The sequence below is a fragment of the Sorex araneus genome, chromosome 11 (genome assembly GCF_027595985.1).
Source record: "Sorex araneus isolate mSorAra2 chromosome 11, mSorAra2.pri, whole genome shotgun sequence".
NCBI lineage: Eukaryota > Metazoa > Chordata > Mammalia > Eulipotyphla > Soricidae > Sorex > Sorex araneus.
This window is the reverse complement of record NC_073312.1, coordinates 6,479,120-6,503,377: the sequence shown is the minus strand read 5'-3', so window position 1 is coordinate 6,503,377 and position 24,258 is coordinate 6,479,120. Positions and strand designations below refer to the sequence as shown.

General features: G+C 60.9%; 1 protein-coding gene across 6 annotated transcripts in view; it reads right to left on the bottom strand.

The window, feature by feature from the left end:
• The window catches only part of FGFR2 (fibroblast growth factor receptor 2), a 100,986-nt gene that overhangs the window by 66,364 nt on the left and 10,364 nt on the right, over window positions 1-24,258 (bottom strand). For 4 of the 6 annotated variants that reach the window (XM_055118759.1, XM_055118760.1, XM_055118761.1 and 1 more), the window contains exons 3-4: window positions 10,228-10,494; window positions 9,004-9,078 (exon numbers count right to left, since the gene is read on the bottom strand). The exons of the other annotated variants lie outside the window; for them this stretch is intronic. In XM_055118759.1, the coding sequence (XP_054974734.1) occupies window positions 9,004-9,078; window positions 10,228-10,494 (342 nt within the window). The remainder of the gene's footprint in view (window positions 1-9,003; window positions 9,079-10,227; window positions 10,495-24,258) is intronic. 6 annotated transcript variants of the gene reach the window in all.

Here is a 24,258-nt window from a genome sequence, read left to right as displayed (position 1 = left end):
CGATTCCCAGCATCCCACAGAGTTCCCCCCGCGCACCACCAAGAGGGACCCCTGAGCACAGAGCCAGGAGGACGCCCTGAGCATCACCACTGGGGGTGGCCCCAAAACTCAACCAGAAAGGGAAGGCCATGGCTCTGCCGACTGCTGGTCTTCCCTGCACCGGCAGCCTCGCATCCTCTGCAGCCTGGACGCACAGAATGACCAGCCCGTCCCCCGGGCCCCCAAGGGCTAGCAGGCAACGGATGGGAAGCTCCTGGCAGGCCGCATCCCCCTCAAGGAGCCCCTCCCCAGCAAGGTTCGGCACCGGTGGGCTCCCAGCAGGAGACCAAACCCCATCTCCAAGGGCAGATGGACACAGGAGCAGAGACAGCACGCCCACCAGCAGCGCCCTGTAGATGGTGTCCACCGTGTAGACGGACATCGGTGCCCGGCACAGTGTAGATGGAACACCTTTATCCGAAAGGTCTCTGCAGCCCAGGCCACAGGGGGGCTGAGGGGAAGCCGTCCACGAGTGCGACCTTGGATCCGTCTTCCCTGCCCTACCGCTGGGGTCAGGGAGGAGTGGGCTGACAAGAGTCGGGGGGAGGGCACCTCTGATGGCACACGGGGAAAGGAATTCGCCCAAACCAGGAGTAAACAGGGATCTCGATGACAGCTCTGGCTCTTGCTTTGATTGTTTTATTTTTGTCTTGCTTTTTGGGTCACACCCAGTGATGCTCAGGGGTTCCTCCTGGCTCTGCACTCAGGAATCACTCCTGGCGGTGCTCGGGGAGACCATACGGGATGCCAGGGATCGAACCCGGACCAGTCGTGTGCAAGGCAAACGCCCTCCCCGCTATACTATGGCGCTGGCCCTTTCTCCTCAACCCACTCTCGATCTCTGAGGCTACCCAGTGACCCTCAAACCCATGTTTTCTTAACCATAAAACACAGATCACGCACAAGCCCCGGGAAAAGGACAAGAAGACCCCGCTGGAATGAGGAAAGGAATGAAATCCAGCCTCCAGGCCCACCTGCCAATCATTCCCCGCCCGCCCTCCCACCACGGATCCCCGGAAACAGGCATCAGCTTCCTCTAGTTGGGCCGATGACGTGCTTCCTGGCCAGGTGTCTGTGCTGAAAGAGATTCCCTCCCGTGTCCGATGCACAAGAGCGGAGCCCCGGAGCCGGGGTGGGGGGGTGCACTCTGAATCGTCTTTGCCTAGGAGGTCGGCACTCAAGCTGGCCGGAGAGACGGAGGGTCCCAGTGGGCGGCTGTTCAACGCTTAAGGCACTGAACTGGGTGCGGTGATAAGGTCCCTCCCCACCGGACCTGCCACGTCTGTGTGTTCTAGGCCGATACTGATACCGTCACCGGCAACCGGCCCGTTGGGCCTCTTTGCATCCTGGCACTGAGGCCTGACGAGAAAGCGGGCAGCGCTGAGCTGCCCCCACGGAGAACACGGCTTCCAGCAGTCGGTTCTCACGCTCCTCTCCGCAAGCCAGAGAGTCGGAGAAGGCAACCCGGAGAAGCCGCGGAATCATGTTACCCCGGTTGCAGAAGACACTTGGATGACCATCTGGGCCAGGGCTGAGGTGATCTGGTCAGTCGGAAAGGGTCAGTGATTTGATCAAGGTCACACGGGGGCCGGAGCGATAGCATAGCGGGTAGGGCGTTTGCCTTGCACGCGGCCGACCCGGGTTCGATCCCCGGCATCCCATATGGTCCCCCAAGCACTGCCAGGAGTGATTCCTGAGTGCTGAGCCAGGAGGAACCCCTGAGCCTCACTGGGTGTGACTCAAAAAGCAAAAAAAAAAAAAAAAAGAAAAAAAAAGAAAAATAGATATTGATCAAGGTCACACGGCCAGAGGCTGGGCCGAGGCTCAACCCCTTCCCCAAATCCCTGGGCAGTGCTCTTTCCACCACACCACACTGCCCTTTGAACTCCCGGGGCAATTAAGTCAAAAGCTCAAGATTTATGTGCGCACTGAACCCGGCAATGACGGCCAACTGTATTTTTATTGATGCAAAAGAAAAAAAAAAACCAACAACCCAAACCCTGTTTCAGCTCCTAGATGAAGTCTCCCAAACTAACTCCCTAATGCCCCGCTAAGGCCTCTGCCTTAAGTCTATAATTAGGGCATTTAAAAATATCACTAATCATGACATTTGAATATTTCGCCCCTGGCTGGGTGGGGGGGGGGGTGGGAGGTCTCCGCCAGCTCAGACTACCAGCCCCCCGCCCCCCAGCACAACGCAATTCATCTGTTTTCAGTTTTGCAGAAAACAAATCTCACACACCACGGAGATGCGAGTGAGGGCGTGATGACGGGGGCAGGCCGGGGCTTTATTGGAAAAGTCTCACTGCAAACAGCGTGCTGCGCCGGCAAAGCATTGTGGGAAGAAACACATTTAAAACGCCAGGCAGGGGCTGGAGCGCTGGTTCAGGGGGGGGGGGTGGGGGGGGGGCACTGGCCTTGCACACCGCCAGCCCGGACTCGGTCCCCAGGACCCCCTCTGGTCCAGGAGTGACTCCTGAGAACAGCGTCAGCCCCGAGCACCACCGGGTGTGGCCCCAAAACAAAGACCCGGCAAGCGAGTCATTTAGGGAGTGAAAGGCTTGGATCAACTGTGGGGCCCCGAGGCCCCGGAGGGGTTCCCAGGGTGGGTCAGGACCCCTCCAGGAGAGGCCCAAGCAAGCCTCAGTCGAGCCCCGAGCTGGGCTCCCTGTAAAGATCCCGAACTGGCTTTGCATGAGGTTTTCATCACGAAGGAATTTCAAAACCATTTGGGAACCTAGGCACTGTGTTTCTGTTTGCTTGTTTGTTTTCATTTCCTGGAACCTTCCGCACGACTATGAAACCAACAGTTTACCCACTTAGATAGAATCTCTACCCACCGGGGGAGAGAAAAAGATCCCAATTACAGCAAAGCGACCAGGTTCACAATGAAAGGAGCCGGGAGGCCGAAGCCAAGTACCTGCATGTTCCCTAGTGACTTAAAAAAAAAAAAAATGCCTTTTCGCCTGCTAGAGACTACGGGCATCTGCAGGTTCCGACAGGCATAAACATCCAGAGTCTCTCCCGCCCTCCCTCTCTTGCTCTCTTGCTCCCTTGCTAGTCCCAAACTCCTTTCCTTTGCTCTCTCTCTCCCTCTCCCTCTCCCTCCCTCCCTCCTCTCTCTCTCTCTCTCTCTCTCTCTCTCTCCCTCTCCTTCTCCCTCCCTCCCTCCTCTCTCTCTCTCTCTCTCTCTCTCTCCCTCTCTCTCCCTCCCTCTCCCTCCCCTCTCTCTCTCCCTCCTCTCTCTCTAAATCTCTCTCTCTCTAAATCTCTCTCGCTCACTCACTCTCGCTCTCCTCTACATGGAACTACACCAGCAGCAAGACTTTGTTTATTTTTTTGTATTTTCACTTTTTTAAACCTTTTTTTTTTTTAATCACTTAAGGTCCTCTATTTACAATACTGTTAAAGAGGGTTTTCTGGGCTGGAGTGATAGCACAGCGGGGAGGGCATTTGCCTTGCACACAGCCGACCCAGGTTCGATTCCCAGCATCCCATAGGGTCCCCCAAGCACCGCCAGGAGTAATTCCTGAGTGCAGAGCCAGGAGGAACCCCTGAGCATCGCCGGGTATGACCCCAAAAAAATAATAATAATAATAATAATAATAATAAATAAAGAGGGTTTTCCTGCACACCACCCCAACAGCCACACCCATCATAGCCCCCCGCCGTGGGGCTCAGTCCTCCCGCTGTGCTGCCTTTGGCCCCTGCCGCTCCCACACTGGGCACCTTCAAGTCCCCCACACGAGACCCTTCTGCAGCTCCCCCTCTCCTCCTGGCTGACTTCCCTCAGCCGGGGATCCCCTAGTTCCACCCCTGTGGCGGTCAACGGGCTGACTTTGTTCTCCTGGAGAGAGCAGAGGAATCCCGATGCCGTCTGCTCAGGCTCCTCCCCGGGCTGAACCTCCATGCATCAACCACGGTCTCCCCGTGAACTCAGTCACGAGCAGGTCAGAAACATTAATCATTAATCACTTAGGCCCAAGCTAAGGGGGCGGGGTGGGGGTGGGGGCACTGCAGACGACGGCCATCTACAACCCCTGCCTGGCTCCCAGCAGCCTGGAAGAACGGGGGGGGGCGCCCCTCGGAAAGGCGGGAAGCGGCGAGTGATGCTCTGGGAGGCTAGCGCGTACGCCGGACGCCTCACGAAGCCCCCCCCCCCACCCACCTCACACACCGCATGAGCCCCCTTAGAAATAAATGGCCACGCGCTGGCCCACGAGATCTGTCTGCTCCTTGAAAGGGCACAAGCAGCTCCACGGCTGCCGTGACGTCACAGGATCGTTCCGATCTGGGAAACGTGTAGCCCTGGCGAGGCGCGAGTGAGGTCAGTCGGCTGCTAGGATATGACCAGGGCGAGGGCTGGAACCAGAGTCAAAGCACGGGGGAAGCCGATCAGACACATCGGCCCATCGCAGGGACTGGCTCAGGCAGGAGCACATGCTTCACAAAGGGCCGCGGTTTGAAAGGGGAAAAGATAGAACGGGACACGTGCGGGGCCGGGGCGGGGGGGGGGGGTGGGGGGGGCTAGCGCAGGGGGCACAGGGCTTGCCCTGCACACGGCCGGTCCGGGTTCAATCCCCAGCACCGTAGCTGGTCTCCCAGCACTGCCGGGAGCGATCCCTGAGCAGAGGCAGGAAAAGGCTGTGGCCCCAGATTTTTTTTTTTTTTAATTTTTAAAAATTTTTTAAAAGGACAAAAGACAAACCAGTTGGGCAGAGCCATTCCAGACTAGGATTCCTGGGAATCTGCCTTGGCGTGGTGAGGCGTGATGGGACTCACAAAATGAGGAGCGTAGGAGGGCTGGAATTGCACCAATCGGACATTCGGGCCCTCTGGACGCCCAGACATCCCGGCAGGCCTTCGCCTTCACAAACACCCCTGGGAAAGGGGGTCCCGAGACACTGTTTGCGACGTTCTGCCAGTGGGGCAGCACCGGTCTGTAGACGGAGCTTGGAAAAAACACTAGTCTAAGGCACCCCCCCAAGTGTAGCCAGCCAGGCTGACCACGCAAAGGGTCCATCTGCCCGGGCCACAGGACACAGTCGCTAGGGGACCTGGGTCTGGGATGATCAAGAGCCCAGATCCCTCCCAACACTGCAGACATTGTTAGAGAATTTGAACCAGGGGCCAGAAAGGTAGCACAGTGGGCAAGGTGTAATGGACCCTCTGGCACTGCGTATGGACCCTCAAGTACCTCCCAGGAGTGATCCCTGAGCACAAAGTCAGGAGTAAGCCCTGAGCACAGCTGGGTGTGCCCCCAAACCCAGCCCCCCACTCCACCCCACGCCCCAAAAAAATCAGGAGCCAACATAGTCCAAGCAGACAGGAGAACCACTGGGTCTGGCTTCAACGCTGGCACCTGTGAACACAGAACCAGGAGTGACCCCAAGGCACCTGCCCAGCTGTGGCCCCCAAAATAAATTATTTTATAAAAATCAAGTCAACCCACTATGTTTACAGACACTAGTCAACAGTCCTGCCTCAACTGTTGACTGATCTCTGGCCGTCTGGCTCCTGGCCAGCGGCCACCCCTAAAGGCACTGGACAGAAACGTCGCCAGAGCAAAGGTCCGGCAACGCCTCTGGCAAGTCCAAAGTTGTGGCCCTAACCTCTCCCACCACCCCCCCTCAGCAACGTCACGTCACCCGGGGCCACGGAGTGAGCTCCATTAGCGTCACCGCAGGGATACGTGCCGACCCCACCCAGACAGAGGCGGGTCCGAACAATCACCCTGGCACACACGTGTTTGCCAGGCAGGTAGGCAGAAAACGCAAGAGAAGTTGAGGTTCCTGCAATTGTCCCCGTGAGTCGGGGCAGGCATGTGACACTCGAGGTGGCCGAGGAACGGCGGTGGGGAAGCCCCTGGCCCGCCTTGCCCATCTCCTCGGCGCTGGCATTCCTCCGCCCGCCCCGGCCGCCCCGGGCTGCAGCTGTGAATCAGACCGGCCTAATCACGCGACAGATGGCACCGGCCACGCAGCCGGCTGAGAGCTGCGATCACTTTAAATCGCGTCTAAGGTTTCACAGGCACCACGCAGAGGCCGCTCCGATGGCCGTATCTGGCCGGTACAGTTAACTCCAGCCCTTAATCGCTGCAGGGCACCCGTTTCGGGGCAGAGCTGGTGTCATTCGAGAGCTAATTACAAAGAACCCCGGTGGCGAGGGGGAAGGCCTGGCCAGGCGGCCGCCGGGCTCCCGGGCCTCAGGTGGACCCGCAGGACGACGCAGCCTGGTGGGTGGGTGGCGGGCCACTCCCGGTACCCTCACAGGCTGAGCCCCGTCGCCTCCTGGCCCGGCGTGGCACTGGCCACCAGGCCGAGTTGGCAGGACTGGGTATCCCAGTACCCTCGCTCCCCCTGCCCCTCACCATCACCAGCTCCCGCCCGCCCCCCACCCCACCCCGCAAGCACAAGCCACGCGCTGCCGGGGCAGAATCACCAGTTCCCCAGCAAGGAAGGAAGAGGAGCGGGGAGCCCACGCAGAGCCCCGGGGGGTGGCCAGGCCCATCCCTGCCACGCCAAAGAACAACTGGGCAGCTGACCACAGGGCGACGTGGGCACACACCACGGGCAGACTGTGACGGAATCATACGCCCCCCGCCACGGAGCCGGAACCCCCAGCAGGAGGCACCGTCCCCGCCTCCTTCCCACCCTTGGTGTGGAGCCCTGCAACCCGGAGCCGTGGGTCAGCCCCCCGGAGGCCGGCGCTCAGCACACCCCCAGGGGCTGTGGACGAGGCCTGAGGGAGTTTCATTTCTACATGTCCAAAGGAGACTGACTGACCCATGAAGTCAAGCCCCCGAGTTTCCTCTTGCCGCCTCTGAACACTCCACAAGTCAAAAGATTTCCCGTTCTGCTCCCAGCTGCTCGGAGACTCAGGGACAAATATCAATCCCCCCAGGTGAGGACACGTTACCCCCCGAAGCCCCAACACATGGATTCTCCCTTTTTCCTTGGAAAACAACCCCTGGGGCCTGTGTCAATAACGAACTGCCCTCATGTTCAGGCCTTGTTGAAATCAAGGCAGCGAAAGCCCCTTTTGAGGAAATGGAGAAGATAAAACTCGGGCGAAGAAGTCCAGCGCGCGACGTGCAGGCCCTCTGGGAGCACTGCAGCCACGGCAGGGGGGCGCGGACACACAGCGGAGGTGATGCTTGATCTCCTTATTGAACAAACACCCTCAAGCACGCACCTGAGCTGTGCAGAGACTGGCCATCCGATCCCAACCAGCCGGGGTCACTGTCAGATACTGTCAGCGTGCCCATTTCACAGCTAAGGAAATAGAGGCAAGAGCCCTGCAGGACCGCTGGCCTGCCCCAGACCTCCCCCACTCACAAAAAAGGAGACAGACCAGAACCCAGTCTGCCATCGCCACGAGACAACCACCTTCCCACCCAGAGCAGGCCCACTCAGGGGGACTTCTACGACGCCCCCGATGTCCTTTTAACCACTGTCCACAAACTGCAGTGCTGACCCCCTTCGACAGCTTCTAAAATGCTGCAACATCTTAAAGGGTTTCCGAAGGGCCGGAGAGATGGGAATGGGGAGGGCGATGGCCTAGCATCAATCCCGGCCCCCCCATAAAGGCCCAACACCCCCCCACTACTGCCACGAGTGACCCCTGAACAGAGCCAGGAGTAAGCTTTGAGCACTTCCTTTTGTGGCCCAAAAAACAAAAGACCTGAACAAAATGAAAGGGTGCCGGAGTCTCAAACGCTGCCCATTGAGCCTCCTGAAGCAGCTGTTTCACTGTCGCGGGCTGTGCTACCGTCTCACTGAGAGCGTCTCCCAGCGTCCTCAGGACCCCCGGAAGGACGGAGAGCAGGAGACACCACCTTTAAGAACCCCTGGGTGGGACCCACGTCCCACCGCTGTGGCCTTATAAGCTCCCCTTGGCTGTGTCCCAGAGACTCGTCAGGAAGCCTCCAAAGAGATCGACTACCCACCAACATTTCTCACTCCCCAGTCCCGGCCGAGACCTCCGAGGTGTTCTCACTCCCACACCCCAAAGCTGCCACCGTGTCCCCAGCTGGACTGCCCAGTTAAATATTCTGGGTTTTCTGGAGCAACACCCCCAAACTCTCCAACACTGACAATCCCGTAGGAGTCGCCAGACTGGATGGGATGTAATGTAGAGGCCAACCAATCTCGACTAACATGGACACACAAGGCTCAACTTGCCACAACAGCTTAGTTAACCCTCAGAGGAGGACTTTATGTCCCTGTGGTGAGAAACAACAACATCATCATCATCATCATCATCATCATCCCATTGATCGTCGATTTTCTCGAGCGGTCTCAGTAACATCTCCATCCGTCCTAGCCCTGAGATTTTAGAAGCCTCTCTCTACTCATCCTTCCCAACGGTGCCGCATTGGAGGCTCTCTCAAGGTCAGGGGAATGAGACCCAGCATGGTTACTGGTTTTGGCAGATGACAATTTTCACAAATTTCCTTCTACAAAACTATTTTTTTGATAGTCCCATTAGCCATTTAGTGGTAACAAGCAATGTCAAATAAATTGATCACAGGCCTGTTACGGGGGCAGACTTGAGGGGTGGTCGAGAAAATAGAGACGGGGTGTCGGGAAGGCGACAGTGGTGGTGGGCTTGGGGTTGGGACACAGGGTGACAAGGTGTCTGCAACAAATCATCATGAACAGCTTTGCAAGCCTCGGAATTTAAACCGAAGGGTCAGGGGAAAGAACCCACAATAGCTACAGAGAAAATCAGGGTGGCGTGTGGCGCATCAAACCACCCCCCCACATCCAGACGCCAGAGAGAGGGAGAGGCCCACGGAAAGAGACAACAGACACAGGAAGAAAGACAGGCGGCAGAGGTGTGCAGCGAGCAGAGTTTATTCCAGATCTGAGAGTCGGGAGCGCGGGCGCCGGGGGGTCCACAGGGAGACGGGGAGGGCCCGGGCCGCCCGGCGGCTCTCCTGGGCGCTTGGCCTCTACTTACTCTTGCTGTTAGTGTTCTCACTGAGCGCATCTTCCGGGTCCGAGTCGTCCTCGTCATCTCCGGACGAGATGGCATCTGTATTCAAGACAACACAGCCAGCGTTGTGGGGGGGAGCAGAGGGGGGCCAGGGGCTGTCATCAGCGTCAGCGCAGTCCTGGGGGCAAGGGGCTCGGCCGCCCAGAAACCCACACAGAGTCTGTGTTTTGGGGAGACGGGAGTTACCCCATTTTCTCTCCCTGCCGTGGGCTTGGGGCAGGCACGTGACTTCAAGCAGGCCAGGAAGCTGGACAGAACCCAAACAATATCCAAGTGCCCCCCAGATCCCAGTCCTCTCCTGGAAACTCCTTCCCGTGCCCCCTCTCGGCTGGGGGTCCCCTTGGAGGCAGGAATGAGAGCCCAGGAAGATTGAGCTCTGCGTGTGTGTGTGTGTGTGTGTGTGTGTGTGTGTGTGTGTGTGTGTGTGTGTGTGGTCTCAGACTGTTTACTAACACTCGGGAACCAACACTTTCAACGCGGCCACAGACAGGGACAGGCAGTCCCCCTCCCCCGCCCCCCTCAACCACAAGGGAGGAAAAAAATTAAGGAGAGAAACTCCAGTGTGGGTTTTTTTTTTTGTTTTGGTTTGGTTTTTTTTTTGCATTTTTGAGGGTCACACCCAGAGCGATTCACAGGGGCTTCTCCTGGCTCTGCACTCAGGAATTACCCCTGGCAGTGCTCAGGGGACCCTATGGGATGCTGGGAATCGAACCCGGGTCGGCTGCGTGCAAGGCAAACGCCCTCCCCGCTGTGCTGTCGCTCCAGCCCGAGAAACTCCAGTTTGACTCGACTGGTGATTTAGGGGGGTGGCCTTGGTGGTGCAGGATCGAATCCAGGGCCTCAGGCGTGCGGGGCAAGTGCTCTAGAGTCACACCCTTGAACAGAGGGTCACAAACCCCCAGCCCCCGCCTCTCAGTCCTATGTCCGAGATGCTAAAGGTGCCGGTGGTGCAGGGGGCTGCGGGGCGGGGGTGTTCGGGGTGTGTGGGGAGGGCAGATGTCGGGGGCGGAGGGGGCGTCGGCCGTCTGTAACAGCCGGCCTCTCCAGAACCTCAAATGCCAATCAAAACCAAACGGCGACGCTCGGTGGCGGCCAGTGCCCGGGTCCCACTGGGAGCTCACCCGTCCAACAGAAAGTGTCCCGAGAAGCGCGACAGAGAAGGGGAAGCAGGGGGCGCGCCCCACTCACCTGTGACATTGACCACGAAATAGACAGTGGCGCTGTCTAGGGTCCTAGCGGCGGTGCAAGCATAGAGGCCGGAGTCTCTAGACGTGGCACCTTTTATCTGCAAGTGTTCCCCAATAAGCACTGTCCTATTGTCGCGCCCCAGGGGGACCCCATCCTTAGTCCAACTGATCATGCCGACGTCTCCTAACAGACAGCGCAACTCTAGCGACTCCCCGGGCGCCGCCGCGTAAACTTCCGGCTGGGAGATTTGGTATTTGGTTGGTGGCTCTGCAGAGAGGTGGGAGAGAAGAAGACGGAGACAGATGGGAAAGGAGGAAGAGGAGAGAAGGTCCGACAAAGGTCAGTGGAGGCCCATGGATCCGCAGCAGAGACAGCCCTGGCCTTGGCGCACGGCCCCTGGCAGGGGGTGGCTGGCCTCTCCCGCACCCCAGGAAGCGGCCCGCGCACCTGAAGTACCGGCTGGAGGAAGAGGCGCCCGGCAAAGCTGCCCCACGTGGCACTGGGGGGGGGGCTGCACCCACACACCAGACACCCGTCAGCCCGCTGCCGGCCCCAAGCCTGCTTGGAATGCCCAGAAATTCTACTAACGTGGTGCAAGAGTGTGCGCGTAACCCAGGCTGGCATTTGGCATCGCCCCGTGGCTGTGTGGACAGATGCGCACACGTGTGGACACACGCCGTGAAGAGGCGCACGCACGTGTGGACACATGCTGTGGACAGGTGCATGCACGCATGGACACACGCTGTGGACAGGTGCGTGCACGCGTGGACACACTGTGGAGAGGCGCACGCACGTGTGGACACACGCTGTGGACAGGTGCGTGCATGCATGGACACACTGTGGAGAGGCGCACGCACGTGTGGACACACGCTGTGGACAGGTGCGTGCACGCGTGGACACACGCCATGGACAGGTACACACACGCGTGGACACACGCCGTGGACAGGTGCGCACATGCGTGGACACACGCTCACCCCTATCTGTGCCAGAGGGGGCCGGTTGTCGCTAAGCCAAGCTTGCTCCAGCCAAACGTCCCAACCCAAGGAGAGCGAGTGGACCCTTCAACAGCGCCACGTGCCACCTGCCTGTCCCTCAGCCTCGTGCTGACCTGGGCACTTGGCTCTGTGCTGGGGTGAACTGGGACGCGCCATTTTTTGTGTGAAACAGTCTGGAGGCTGAAGAACCCTTCCACACCCCTCCCCCCAAAAAACCAAACAACAGACAGTAACAAACTGCAGAGACCACAACTAGCCGAGGGCGGGGCCTCGGGCTGGCCCCGCCCACCCACCCGGGTGCCAGCTTCGCCAGGCCTCTGCCTGCTTCCCGGACAGCGACCCCTTCCTCCGCTGGCCTCCCTGCCCCCCTGCCCTGAGACCCGCTACCCTCCATCACTGAAGTCGGGGACCCCCATCACCTCCTCACGTCGGCCACCCCCGCCACCCTCTGGCCAGCAGGCCCAGGTCCAGGCGGCACCGGAGAGGGAGGGGGTCTCAGGCTCCGGGGAGCCCCTCGGCGTGGCAGGTGGCCCAGGTCAAACCTGACCGCAGGCTCCGGAGACACCGTGCAGGGAGACCCCGGGGCGTCCAGTCTGTGTTGGCCCCAGGGATGGGGCATCGGTAGCCCCAGCTCTAAGGAACCGCAGCAGCCCCTTGTGCTGTGCCCCTCACCCACCCCTCCCTCTCCGAGGCGTGAACGATACCCCAGGCGCCAACCACTGGGCTTCCCCACTCTGGGGAGCACCACCCCCAGCACTGTCGGGCACCCAGGACAAAGCTCGTGCGGAGGGAGAAGCGGCCGTGCTGGGGCTCGTCTCCCCATGACCACCAGCCCACGCGGGGGCGGGGGCAGGGCAGCGCCAGCGACTCCCCCAGAGGCTGACGCCCCCATAGACACAGACACAAACACCCCCCCCCCCGACGTGGCCTCCAGACGCTCTCAGGCCCCCCAGGGGACAGCGGGAGGGACGCAGCCATGCAAGTCCCGGGCAGGGGGGACCTGTCACCACAGGCGCCAACAAAACAGCTGGACAGTAACACAGCATGGTGGGGGCGGGGCCACGGAAGCATCTGGCAAGACAGCAGCCACGGGGATTAAACCTCCCCAGCTCCATCCCCGACGCCCAGAGCCACGACCTGCCGGAGCCGGACCGTGCTGGCCAGCCCGCAGACCGCGGCCGGCACCCCGAGGCTGAGCCCACACAGCGTGGCTCTGAGGGCAGGCGGCCACTCCATCCCACAGGGGACTCGAAGGGCCCGCAAGGGGGCAAAGCCGGGCGGGGAGTGAGGTGAGGGGGACTACAGGACCCCACCCAGTCTCTTCATAAACCTCAAGGCCAGAATGAACCGGCCGGGGTGCGCTAGGCTCATATAACAAGGCACACTTCAGATGACCACCATCGCTCGGAATGTTCTAGAATGTGCTTCCCTCTGCGCTACGTTAGCACTCCAGCATGACTGAGCAGGAAGCGGGCGCGCACACGGCAGCACTCCCCCCAGCCCACCCCTTGGCGGGGGTCTGGGACCCCTGTCTGGGCTCACGGCCTCAGGGCGGGTGGGGGCACACGTGGACAGTTGCAAGCCTCTCCCCGGACACGCTCGCAGTCAGGCTGGGGCCTCTGCACCGGGACGAGACGTGACGCCCGCTTTGCAAGGAAGGCCCCTTCCCGGGTCTTCTCCAGCCCCCGGCCCGTCACCGGGTCCCACAGCTCCTGGGAGGGGCCACGGGGCACCAGCGCCTGCCGGGGCAGAGGCAGGAGGGGACCCAGCGCCGGCCACACTGCCTGCCCCTCACTCACTCTGTCTGCACTGCCGCAGAGCGAGGCGGCGCTCAGTGACCTCATCTTGCAGAACGCCCCCACTGTGGGTGCAGGGCACCCCTACGGTCGCACCCACGCCTGTTTGCCAAGGACAATCCCACCGTCCACTCTGGAGCTGCAGGGCCCGGACAGGCTTCCGGTTTGAGCCCAGCGCCACCCCCGGGGCAGCAAGGCCATTTCTGCAGTCAGGCCCCCGCCTGCCAGATGCAACGAGACCGGGCAATGCCCTCACGCAGGCAGAGCGCAACACCGAAGCATCCCCCATCTACACCACCCGGTGGGTTCAGGACGCGGGCTGCTCCCCCCCCACCCCCGCCCTGCCCTGGACAACCAGGTCCCAGACACCTGGCGAAGCCCCCCCAAAGTCAGGCAGTTCCCCGAGCCTGCCAGGAGGAGCAAAGAGTGTCCTTCGGGTGACAGAAAGGGATGAAGGATGAAACAGCCGGGGAGAAGCAAACCAAGAAGACAAGGAGGGGCCTGGGGAGGTGTGTGGTGGGGGGCCAGCCCCCAGCCCCCAGCCCCCAGCCCCGGGGGCTGCTCCATCCGCTCTCCGGAGCCCGGAGCGGAAAGCTGGTGTTAACTCTGAAGCGGCGGGAACGCGGGCCCAGGGGCTGGAGTGTGCTTGCTCCTCCATGCTGGGTTCTCCGGGGGACTCCGAGGACACTCAGCCCCGTGCACCTGCACTCAGCAGTGCTCTCCGCGAGCCCGGACAGGCCGCAGGGCCAGGATACCCGGAAGTGGTCCCCGAACTGCCTCCCCCCGCCCCCAGCTGCATCTCCTCCCACGGACACAGGCCGGCCCCCCTCCCGCCCCACGCTGACCCGTGAAATATGACAGTGGAGACGCAGAGGATTCCTCGGGAGACGGCAGGGCTGCCTTTTATAGTCATGCAGCCCTTCCCGGGGGGACCCCTCCCGGCCCACTGCACGCGGGAGGGGAGGGTCTGGCCAGTGCACAGGCCAACGGGTCCCTCGTGCTTTCTGGGCAAAGCACACCATGGAGGGAAACTCCGGAAGCCGAGTCACTACACACCAAATGCTCTTTCCGGGAATACCCCAAGGAGAAAGGAAGGTCCCCCTAACTTCCTAACTTTCAGGATATAAAGTGAATTCAGGAAGCAAGAAAGTCTCTGTCTCTCTGTCTCTCTGTGTCTGTGTCTCTGTGTCTCTCTCTGTCTCTCTCTCTGTCTCTGTCTCTGTCTCTCTCTGTCTCTCTGTCTCTCTCGAGATCTCTCTCTGTCTCTCTGTCTATCTGTCTCTCTCTCTCTCGAGATCTCTCTCTCTGTCTCTCTGTCTATCTGTCTCTCTCTCTCTCGAGATCTCTCTGTCTCTCTCTCTGTCTCTCTCCCTCTATCTCTCTCTGTCTCTCTGTCTCTCTCTGTCTCTCTCTCTGTCTCTCTCTGTCTCTCTCTGTCTCTCTCTCTCTCTCTCTCTCTCTCTCTCTCTCTCTCACACACACACACACACATACACACACACACACACACACACACACACACACACACACACTTTCCAGGGCTGGCCACTGCTGGTCCATGTGACCCGCATCTGCGAGGCGGACGGGGCGAGGCGTTTACTTTGCGGGCGGGCCGGCCCCGTGTTTCTGCTGGCAGGCACCGTGCAGTGGGTGCGGACGGCTCGCAGTGGGGTGCAAACTGCATTCACGTGAACCTTCTCCCAGAGGTTCCCAGCACCTGGGAAGCACCCGGGCCTGTTATCAGAGGCTTCTGGTCAATAAATGGTCAATAAACCGCTCCACACATGGCCACGCCGAGGGACTCCGACAGCCTGGCAGGGGGCCCCTTCCCTGCCCAGAAAGCTCCTCCGCCCCCTCCCCCTTCCTCCCTCCTGTCAAAGCACAGAGGGAAGGTCCTAAGGAAGCTTCTAGAAACACGTCTACCACCACCAAATGCCCTTTCAGAGGCTTCCAGAGAGAGAGAGGAAATCGGTTTTTGTGCGGCTTTCAACTATAAATTAAAATTCTCCAAAAAGGAAGAAAGCGGGCCCAGGCCTACTCCAAACATGCACGCACATGCATGCACGTACACACACATGATGCTCATCAGGGACACATGGGAAGGAAACTGAGGAAGGTGCCCTGGCCCCTGTGTCACTCTGCAAACCCCGGTGAGGTCACCACCTCCAGGTGTGACTCGGGCTGATGTCACCCGCCACCTCTCGGGACACAAGCATAAGGAAGCATCTCGGGCTCAGGAACCTGGTGGGCCCGAGACACCCCTGGAGACAGACAGTGGGGGGAGTGGCCGCCCAGGGCTTCAGGTAGCACAGACGCTGCCAGCCCGCCGCGGCCACACTTCAGACTGTCACTTTTTATACTGTTTGCCTATAAACCTCCCTCTGTGGTTTCTGAAATGACGCCCAAATGCAAACAGAGACCAGATGGGAGGCCCGCGTGGTGCCCTGTCCTCTGGCTCTGTGGAGAGCGGGGGACGGGCTGGGAGAGCCAGGGAAGGAAAAGGTGCCACCACCTAGCCACCGCGCCCCTGCACCACACAGCTACAGAGCCATGCAGCCACAGACCCATGCAGCCACGGAGCCACGGAACCACACAGCCACAGAGTCACGCAGCCACAGACCCATGTAGCCACGGAGCCATGGAGCCACAGACAGAACCACACAGCCACAGGGTCACGCAGCCACAGATCCATGCAGCCACAGAGACGCAGGGCCACGGAGCCACAGAGCCACAGAGCCATAGGGTCACGCAGCCACGGAGCCACACAGCTACAGAGCCATGGAGCCACACAGCCACACAGCCACGCAGCCACGGAGCCACACAGTCACAGGGTCATGCAGCCACGGAGCCACACGGTCACAGAACCACCAAGCCAGCCACCGTACCACACAGCCACAGAGCTATGCAACCATCACACCATGCAGCCGCCAAGCCACAGCACTCCTGACCCTGCCCAGCACAACTGGCCGGAGCCGCCTCGGGAGGGACAGAACTTCTCCACCTCACGACTGTCCCTGCTAGGAGCCAGGCGAGGAATCCGTGGACTGAGCACAGGCTTTGCAGGCAGGAGGCCTGGGTTCGAGCCCCAGCACCGCCTGGTCTGCAGGGCGAGACCCTCAAGCACCACACGGAGCCCCTGAACTCACCGGGTGTGGCCTGAAGGCAAACACACTAATCAGCTCAGGGGAGAAACAGGAACCCCAGAATCACGGAGTCACAGGATCTCTCTGGAATACCCCCCCCCCCGCCCACACACACACACACACCCCTCAAGGAAAGTCCGGGGATCCGAGCCCTAAGCACACCCCTCCAGAAAGGAAGTGACTGGATCCAGAGGGAACACGGAAGGAACGCGGCTGGGCTCTCCGTGACGCGGGCGCCACGGGCAGCAAGGATGAGCACCGCCACTGAGCAGGCAAGCGAGGCAAAGACACGCAAACCGGACTACGGGAAGCCACGACGCTTCCACGGCCCAAAGACACCGAAGACCAGGGGACAAAGAGCCCCCGGCCTGGGACACACCTTTTTTTTTTTTCTTTGCTTTTTTGGGTCACACCGGCAATGCACAGAGGTTCCTCCTGACTCTGCACTCAGGAATTACTCCTGGCAGTGCTCAGGGGACCCTATGGGATGCTGGGAATCGAACCCGGATCGGCCGTGTGCAAGGCAAACGCCCTCCCCGCTGTGCTATTGCTCCAGCCCCTGGACACACTATTATTCACTAACTCACCTCATCAAGGGTCAACACCCAAGGTGGACGAAGCACCAGTAGAACCCGGCAAGAAAAACACACCACCCAACCCCGTCAAAAAGTGAGAAGAGATGGACAGAAACTTCTCGGTGAAGAACTTAGTCTGTGGCCGCAGACTAAGCAGCAGGGGAGGAAACGCGGCTAGCCAGGTCCTCTCAGCCTGGACACACGGGAAGGGGGGAAAGAGAGAGTCTCTCCACCGCCGTCTCTAGTGCCGCCCGCTTCATGTGTGTCTGCATCTGACCTATGTATGAATGCATGCAGACATGACCTGTGTGCGTGTGTTGGCACGTAACCTGTACATGCATGCATGTCTGCATGTCTGTGACGTGTGTGTCTACATGGCTTGAGCGCACTGTTCGCACACAAGCTATGTGTGCGTGTCCGCACACGTGACATGTGTGTGCACGTGACTTATGTGCAGACGTGTTGGCACATAACCTGTGCGTACACACGTGTGTGCACGTGTCTGAGTGTGTGCAGCCCTTCCTACCCGCAACATGCTACGGGAGGTCCTTCGAGGAAACTCCTCTCCGCCGCCACCCCCGCCCCCTCCCGGCCTGAGCTCCGGATTCCAGCGTTCCCGCCCCCTCAAGTCAGCCACTCAAGTCTCTGCTTGCAGGCTCAGATTCCTACCTGCCCCAGGGACACGTTACCTGGATGTCTGCAGAGGCCCAAAAACAAGCAGGTGACCTTCCACCTCCTCCTCCCCCTCCCCCTCAGCTGGCATCTTGTTCACTGGCCACAGACCATCAACCCAGCTCACGGCCGCCCCTCAGCCCCTCTCCCCCGCCCTCCCCCCCAGCCTCTCACCACACCACCCCCACGCCCCTCCGCCGTGAATCCCCCCTCCGAGGCAGGACCTCACTCCCACCGCCATCCGGCCGCCTGTCACTCTCCTGAGCTTGGCTTCCTTGGCTGGGTGGCTTCTTGGTTTTCTGCTTGTTTGGCAGAGATGTTCAGGGGCTCCTCCTGGCTCTGCACTCAGGAATCAGTCCCGGTGGGGCACAGGGGACTCTATGGGATGCCGGGGGTGGAACCCGGGTCGGAGGCCAGGCCCAGCCCCCTAACATGGATCCCGCAGCCCCCAGACCCTACCAGACCGGTATCCTGAGAAGCAGGACTGGGTTCTGGTTTGCTCTTTTTCTAAAGGGGGGAGGGGACCCAAACCAACCTTTCCCCTGCTGGGGTCAGACCCAGAGAATGTCACCCCACTAACAGCCCCACTTCAGAGCCCCCGGCAGCCCTCCCCTCGCCCCCAGCAAAGGGACCTATTCTTTCCATCCTGCTCCTCTGCCTGGCCAAGTCCAGTCCACCCCCTCTTTACCCCGCCTTTGTCCACTATCTGCCCGCACAGACCAATGCCCCCACCCCCATCCATCTCGGCCTGGCGGGGTGCAGGATCCAGCACATAGGGCGGCCTGAGGCCCTGTCTGACGTCTCTGGGTGCCCTGGGTGGGGCCGAGGCGCGGGCCGTCCCGGGTTTGGGGGCCACTGATGTGCCGGCCCAGGCCAGCAGCCCCCTCGTGTAGCCCAGCCTCCCTCCCCGACCCCGAGGAACGAACAGGAAAGCAGCCCCTTCTGGCCAGCTGCGGATCAAGGTCACCCCAAGGAGAGAAAACACCGGACGTCTCCGGGGAGCCCCTCCGGGGGGCGCACCCCCGGGAGACAGCCCTCCTCCCCGCAGGGCCCGCCCGGCCAGCTGTGTCTGCTCGTCCTTCTGCCCAGGGGCCCTCCGTTCCCGCTCCTGACTGCGGCAGGCCAGTCACGTCACGGCCAGGGAAGCTCCCCCAGCCGGGATTTCTGGAAAGTTCATCAAGGCCCCGGGGCCTGAAGGACCATCAGGGGCCCGGGGTGCCTGCTGGGTCCTGTCGGCTTCAAGGGAAGGCGGGCTGGCGCCGGAGGCACCGTCTCCCATCGACCCGGCCCGTGCGGGAGCCCCAGGAGATACCGGTGGGCGTCAGGAACCCCCACGCCCCAGAAATCCCTTGGGGAAAAGGTTCCTGGTGGGGCCTTGGGGGGGCCAGGAAACCCGCATACCCGCAGGCAGGGGGGCCCAAGGCCTGAGAACTGGGGTTTTAGGAAGAGTCGCCAGATTGCCTATCAGAGGGCAAGCATGCCCCAAGCCCAAGGTCAGTGGACACTCCAGGCACAAGCGTCCAGGGCCTGGAGGGCGAGAGCCACAAGGAACCTCCCGGAGGCTCCCAGCACCATGGCCGGACACTCCCTACTTGGGTCCAGCTGCCCCTGCAAGGTTAGAGTGATGGCCTCACCCCCGGCCGCCAACCCTCCCCCCCCACCCCCAGCCTAGGGGCCTGACTCCTCTCCATCAGGCATGAAAGTGACACCCCCCCACATACACACACCCTGGACAGAAGAAAAGGGGGACCCCGGAAGGGGGGCTTGAGCATTATTCTAGGAGGGCGAGGCAGCCTACTGCTTTTTCAACTCTGGCCCTTCGGGGGTCATTGTTCAGCAAGTTTACTTAAAGGGTCGTTCGTTCTTCTCTCTGCAGGACCCAGCTCCTCTGCAGCCCCCGGGCCTGCAGATGTGACCCCCGTGGCCCCTCCGAGCCCCAGCGCAGCCATTTGCAAATGAAGGGCCAGCAGCTGGGTGTGGGGAACAGATGGTGCTCCTCATTTGAATGGGTTTGATGTGGCTGCCGGCCTCTGCGAGTTCAGGCCTGGCCTCGGCAGGCAGTCGGGCCCAGGCTGCAGGCGGATTCCTGGCCGCCAGGCCCTTCAGCGAGCAGCTGGCTGGGGGTGGCCCCGGAGAAGGGTCTGCTGTCGGGCCCGCAGGGGTGGTCACATTCCCAGCTGGTTTGAGCCCGCGGGACCCAGGGAGGCCTATGTGTTGGGGGCCCCCCATGCTTGCCTCCCCTCTGTGGCTTGCAGAGAGAGAGGAGCTGAGGCAGGCAGGAGAGTCTGGGCTGCAGGAGAGGAACCATGTTGCTTCCGGAAATTCCAAATCAAGACAGGCGACACGCGGTTAACCTTCTCGGCGGCCCTCAGCCCCGACTCGCACAGAGGTAAACTCTCCTGGACACCAGGTCCGGCCTCCCCGGAGGACCCCGTCGGCGGGGAGGAAGGCCAGGCGCAGGCGCCCACAAGGGAACCACAGCCCGCCCGGCCCGCTTTTAAACCCAAGCTGTGTCCCTTTAGGGAGAAGCGTTTCGGGGTCCCAGCTGAGAGCTCCCAGGGCTGGGGGGGGGACCCCCACTCGCTGCCTGGCTCATGTCCCTGAGACACCACCACCACCACCCCCCGCCGCCCGCCTAGTGCAAGCTGGGCGCTGCCCCCCGACTGTCCCCTGGTTCGAAAGGTCTCTGGGGCAGGAGCTACAGGTGACAGCAGAGAGCAGGCAGCAGAAAGGAAGCCGCAGGCCGCCGGTCCTTGCTGGTCAAGTGGGGAACCCCCACCCCAGGCCCAGCCTGGACCGAGAGACCCAGATGGAGGACCTGCCCCCCATATATCCCCGGTATGTCCCACCAGTGTCCCCGATCTCACCTCGCGCCCCTCTGCCCTGGCCCTGCGCCCCCAGCAAACTGGCGTCCTCGGGAGCGAGGGTCCCCGGGAGCCTTGAGACAAGCCTGCCTCTCCCCGCCAGGACCTTCACCCCACATCAGGAGCAGCCCCCCGTTTCTGCGAGCATGTGCCAAACGCTGCTCGCAGACAAGACCTGGAACTGTTTTTGCCTGCCCCACAGAACCTGGCGGGCACAGGAGTCTCCCGCAACCGATCGGGGCGGTGGGGGGGTCAAAATCAGAGCGGGAGCACCCGGGAATGCGCCCCAGACCCACTCCCCGGCCGGCCGGCAACCCCCCAAGAGGGCTCAGCAGCGGGAGCAAAGGGCCACACGCGGGAGGCCCGGGCCCAGTCCCGACCCCGCATGGTCCTTGGGCACCGCCTGGGGTGGTGGAGGTGGCACCTGAGCACTGAGCTGGGAGGAGCCGCCAGCATCACTGGGGGTGGCCCGACACTCAGACACTGGAGGAGGGAAGCTGCGTCCTGCTCCCGACCTCTGCCCTCCCCAGGCCCCTCCCTGCCACTGGCCCCTGGGTGCTCTGCCTTCCCCATGCAGTGCCCGGTGCAGAGGGCAGCCAGGGAGCCCGGCTCCGCTCCGGAGGGCACTGGCGCATGCAAACCACGGAACTGAACTTTGCTTTACAGACGGGCCTGGTTCCCCTGGGGACACCCTGCCGGGGCCGAGCAGAGAGAAGCGTGGGTGGACTGTTCTGCCCTTTCATTCTTCGGATGCTTTTTCCTTTTCTATTATTTCTTTCCTTTTTTTTTTTTTTTTTGGCTGTCCTCATCTCAGGTGGTACAAAGACCAGGAAGTCTTTGTACAAACGCCTTGATCTTGGCCGTTTTCACGACCACGAGAGGTCTGGGGGTCAGCAGCCCAGTCCTCCATGAGCTGGGGAGATAAGGTGGGCGCTAAGTCCAGGGGACCACTCAGGAGGCGCGCCCTGGGCAGGGGCGGAAGCACGTACCACGAGCCGGCGGGGGGCGGGGAGCAGCGGGCAGGGCGGCCGTCCACTCCTGGACACCGGCCACCTGCTGAGCGGGTCACCACCTGGGGCGGCAGGCAGAGGTGAGCACCCACCCCGGTACACTACCTTCCAGAGGTCATTCTGGAATGTTCACAGAGGCGCCTGTGGGAACAGCTTTTACAGGACATGCTGCGTCTACAAACAGCTGGAGGGGAAGGGGTGTGGCGAGCGGGGCCAGGCCCAGGACTGGCCGTGTGACAGGGCCAGCAGGAGTCCGCTGACGTCCCTCTCTCAGGAGACAGGCAGCAAGCATGGACCAATAAACCCACCCTCTGCCCGGGGGGGCCCGGGTCCTCACTTTAGGGTCCTGCAGGGACCATTTCATGGCCCAGGAGCCCCGGAGGAGCATGGCGGGCCCGGGGGCCACTGGATCTTCAGATCAGCGATAAGAGGAGTACAGAGAAGGTCAGCGAGCTGCCTAGAGGCCTTCCGTGCGGGCAGCCCGCGCCATCCCCACGCCACAGCCCGCTAGGCGACCTCCCAGCACCCAGCCAGGCGTATCCCCTGGGGGCCCCGAGTACCACCTAGTGTGGCCCAAAACAAACACGAAAAAGATAAAATAAATCGATCCATGTCCAGGTCCCTGCAGCCACCGTGGGCACCTAACACACAGAATGAAATGACCCCACGGGGGGCCGCACCTGCCTGTGACCGCCAGCCTCTCAGTGGTCCGGCCTGGGGTGTCTCTCGCAAGTTTCAGGGCGCCCTTCCACGGGGCCCGGCAGCACCGTGCAGGCCGGACACCCATCGGTCCGACCAGGGAAGCGGGCTGCAGTGGACAGAACCAAGGCGTGACGTGCTCGGGCTCCCGCCTCGACACCTCAGGGCCCGCCTGGCACGGCCCCCGCCCCTGCACGCCCGAGCCCGCCCTGCCCTCGCTCCCCCTGCACCCTCACACCTGGGTTTTGTCTGAGGGCCACGCCCGCTGGGGCCCGGGGCTCCCTCCTGGCTCTCCACTTGGGTGATGACTCCTGGCAGGGTGTCGGGGCCCTGTGCGGTGCCCGGGGGTGCAAGCTGGCTGCCATGGGGGCCAGCTGCCTCCCTGCACCCCCCCAGCCCCCCGAAACACCCTTCAGAAACCTCACAGCAGACCCCGTGCCACGACGCTCCGTGCCCCATCACCTCAGGGCCGCCCAGCCCAGCCACGGTGTAGCTACAACACCCTGGGTTCAGTGGGGCCCGGGAAGAAGGTCAGGGGGCGGGGTGGGGGGGGAGGTGTCCACATCAACCCGGAACTCTTGAGGCTGCAAGAAGCTGGAGCCCCCCAAGGTGAAGGATCCGCCAAGGCCAAGATAGCGAGAAGGCTCGGACTCCTTTCTATTCTAATGAGCGGCGATGCCTTCTGGATTTATCACTGCGGCGTTTTAGGGGAAACGCCCCTGAAATATTGGTTCCAAATCCTTTACTTTGACAAGGAAGTGGGGTGGGGCGGAGAGGAAACCGGCCTTTCCCAGCAGCAACAATGGGGCCGGAGGCCCGGGCGCAGGGCTGGGAGCTATTTCCATTAATCCCCAGATTCCCTCATCCAGGAGAGGGAGATAAAGAAAGGGAGACGCAGGGAGGTTATCTAACTTCTCCAAGGTCACGGAACCGGTGCAGAGCGCGCTTCAAACCCAACTGGCTGAGTTCTCCAAGGACGAGCCCCTTCTGGAAGCTTCTGTGTCCAAGAGCACAGCAACACTGAGTGGGCTCGGGGCCGGGGAAGGGCGCGATGGGGAGGAGCATTTGCTTTGCAGGAGACAGCCTGGGCTCGACCGTGATGCTACAAGCCCCCAGCACCCCCAGGAGTGACCCCTGGGCACTAACCATCATTGGTCAGTGGGATCCAAACATAAAACAAACAGAAAAAAAGGGTTGGATTTATTTTGGCGGGGGCGGGGGAACGGGAGGGAGGGGCTAGAGAGGTACCAGAGGGACTAAGGTACTTGCATGTGGCTGACCCTGGTTCGATCCCTGGTATAGAATATTGTCCCCCCAGGGCAGGGGATGGAACTGTCTGACTGAAACTCAACCACGAACAGCTTTGTAACTGTGCATCTTCCAGTGATCCAATATAAAAATTAATTTAAAAAATAATAATAGGAATAAATAAGAATATTGTGTGCCTACCCCCACCCTGCCAGGCCCTGCCAAGGGTGATTCTGATGGAGGCACAGAGCCAGCCCTGAGCACAGCTGGATGTGGCCCAAACCCCCCACGACCCCAACTCTATCAGGGGGAAAAAGGAAAACTGAGGATGTAGAATCCAGGTTCATTAAAGAAGGGATTCTTGGTCTTTTTAACATCATAAGTCATTTTCAACATGAACCATGTGCCTCCTCGGATACATATACTTAATTGTTCACCCAGCATGAACGCATACTTCAGTGTGGAGGGGGGGTGAGCCCACCCCAAGGCGACCAGGCCCCCCTGAGGCAAGTTCACGGCCAAGTGAATCTGAAGTGAAAGGGTCTTCGAAGAGTTTAAACCCCAAACTTACCTCCTACAAAGACCGCTACATTCATTACACAGGACGCCCCCCTCCCCCCCACGCTCAGAGGTGGACTCCCCAGTTTCTCACTGTCAGGACATGACAACCAGGCATGTATGGAAAATCTTAACGGTGGATCTGGTGTGAAAAGAGGCCACACATCGAGGCAACACAGACTCCCAGTGTCTGCAGGCCGCCACGACAATTTATAGTTTACCCAAGCCAGAGCTCGGCATTGAGTTTTCTCTCCAGGAGAAGCCCGCCATCCATCACACAAATCAATACGACCTTTGTCCTCCTTGCTGGATGTGTCCACATTTTCCTTCTAAGCTATTTTAACCTCCTCGTAAAACATCATCGTCACCAGCACCTGAGAGGCTGTACCCGGGCGTTCCTCTCGGAAACGACTTGGAAATCTCCGTCTCCTGCGTCGGACGAGGCGGCAAAGGAGACGCCGCCACTCGGCC